This window comes from Orycteropus afer, unplaced genomic scaffold (assembly GCF_000298275.1).
Source record: "Orycteropus afer afer isolate SDZICR_OR568_19922 unplaced genomic scaffold, OryAfe1.0 scaffold00066, whole genome shotgun sequence".
NCBI classification, from domain to species: Eukaryota; Metazoa; Chordata; class Mammalia; order Tubulidentata; family Orycteropodidae; genus Orycteropus; species Orycteropus afer.
Genome location: NW_006921653.1, coordinates 4772175 through 4773862, shown reverse-complemented (window position 1 = coordinate 4773862; position 1688 = coordinate 4772175). Strand labels below are relative to the sequence as shown.

General features: G+C 30.9%; 1 protein-coding gene across 1 annotated transcript in view; it reads left to right on the top strand.

Annotated features, from left to right (window-relative positions):
- The window catches only part of EIF2A (eukaryotic translation initiation factor 2A), a 27421-nt gene that overhangs the window by 10511 nt on the left and 15222 nt on the right, over positions 1 to 1688 (top strand). The window contains exons 3-4 of the mRNA XM_007940204.1: positions 216 to 315; positions 672 to 754. Of these exons, the coding sequence (XP_007938395.1) occupies positions 216 to 315; positions 672 to 754 (183 nt within the window). The remainder of the gene's footprint in view (positions 1 to 215; positions 316 to 671; positions 755 to 1688) is intronic.

Below are 1688 nucleotides of genomic sequence, written 5' to 3'. Positions count from 1 at the left end.
AGAGGTGCTAGATTTTTGCTCATCAACAGTTGTCATGGTTTTAGTAGTGGATGATTATATCCATAGGTAAGGCTAGAGAAGAAAGTTGATTTAAAGCAACACTTTTACTTGATCTTATAACCTTGTTCAATTTTTTTTTCTAAGAATGAAATCTTTTTACAAGTGTTAAGAGACAATTATTGCAATAAATAAATAAATAATGGCTTTCATTGCAGCTTCAAAAGATGGCACAGCTGGGGCACCCAACCTGCAACTTTTTGACATGAAAACTGGAACATGTTTGAAGTCTTTCATCCAGAAAAAAATGCAAAATTGGTAGATAAATGCTTTAAAGTACTAAGTATTTACAAAGTGTTAAAACTTAAATATCTTCATGCAATGTTTCTCTGGTATTGATCTCAAAAATAGTATTTCAGACCAAAAGCTAGATTTATAATGCCACTGATGTAGGAATCTTCATTAAAGCTAATAAGAGTAAAAAAAAAAAACTCTTGATGTTTCTTTTGTTTAATATTTGAATGGACAGAAACAATATTTTTCTGTTATATACACTGACTGAAACTATTAGTAATTGACTTAACATCATATGTATATCACAGACTTTAACATGTCAAAATGTGATATTTACAGTCTGCCTAAACTTTTCTTTATACTCTTTCTTTTCCATATAGGTGTCCATCTTGGTCAGAAGATGAAACTATTTGTGCCAGAAATGTTAACAATGAAGTTCACTTCTTTGAAAACAAAAGTTTTGGTATGGAAAGATTTGCAGAATAGTGTTATTATTTATTATAAATTCATACAATTTTATTACTCTTAATGGCACTGTAGGGTTCTTCTACATAATGTTAATTTATCAATCACTAATTGCTATTAATGGGAGCTCTGGTAGCATAGTGCCTAAAGCATTTGACTGCTAACAAGAAGGCTGGCTGTTCAAACCCACCAGCCACTCCTCGGACAGAAGATTGGGCAATCTACTTCCATAGAGTTACTGCCTGGGAAACCCAAGGAGGGGTCGCTATGAGTCAGAACTGACTGAACAGCAGTGAGAGAGAGAGAGAGAGAGAAAAAGAGAGAATTGCTGTTCAGTAATTTATTTGACTATTTTAAGTCTACTGCTAGTGAAATTTTATAACAGATTTTCTTTCATAATGTTTCATTATTTGATAATTGACATTAAATTTTAAAGTTTTTGAGTACTTTCTGATTTTAATGGCTATTGAAATTCTGTGGCACAAATTTTTTTATGGTTCTTAAATTTTTTTTTTTTTTAATTGTGGAAAATTTCAAACATAGAAGTAGACCTAGTCCCAACAATTAGCCTATGGCCAATCCTACTTTATCCATGTTTTTTTACCATTTTTCTTACTGTGCTAATACAAATCCTAGATAATACATGATTTTACTTGGAAATATTTCAATATGTATCACTGAAGATTAGAGCTCTTGATTTTTTCAAACTTAGGTACAATACCATTATCACATGATTTTTACTGTCTGGTGAACATTTATAAATATTTGATCACTGCTGATGTTAAATTTCTGGTCAGTGTTCAAATTTCTAATAGTTGCAAATGTCATGTAAAAACAAACAAAAAGAACTCCAGATATTAAATAATGGTACTGCATATTGTCATTTACTGATAAATCTTTTACGTTTCCTTTAATCTTTACACCCTGCCCTT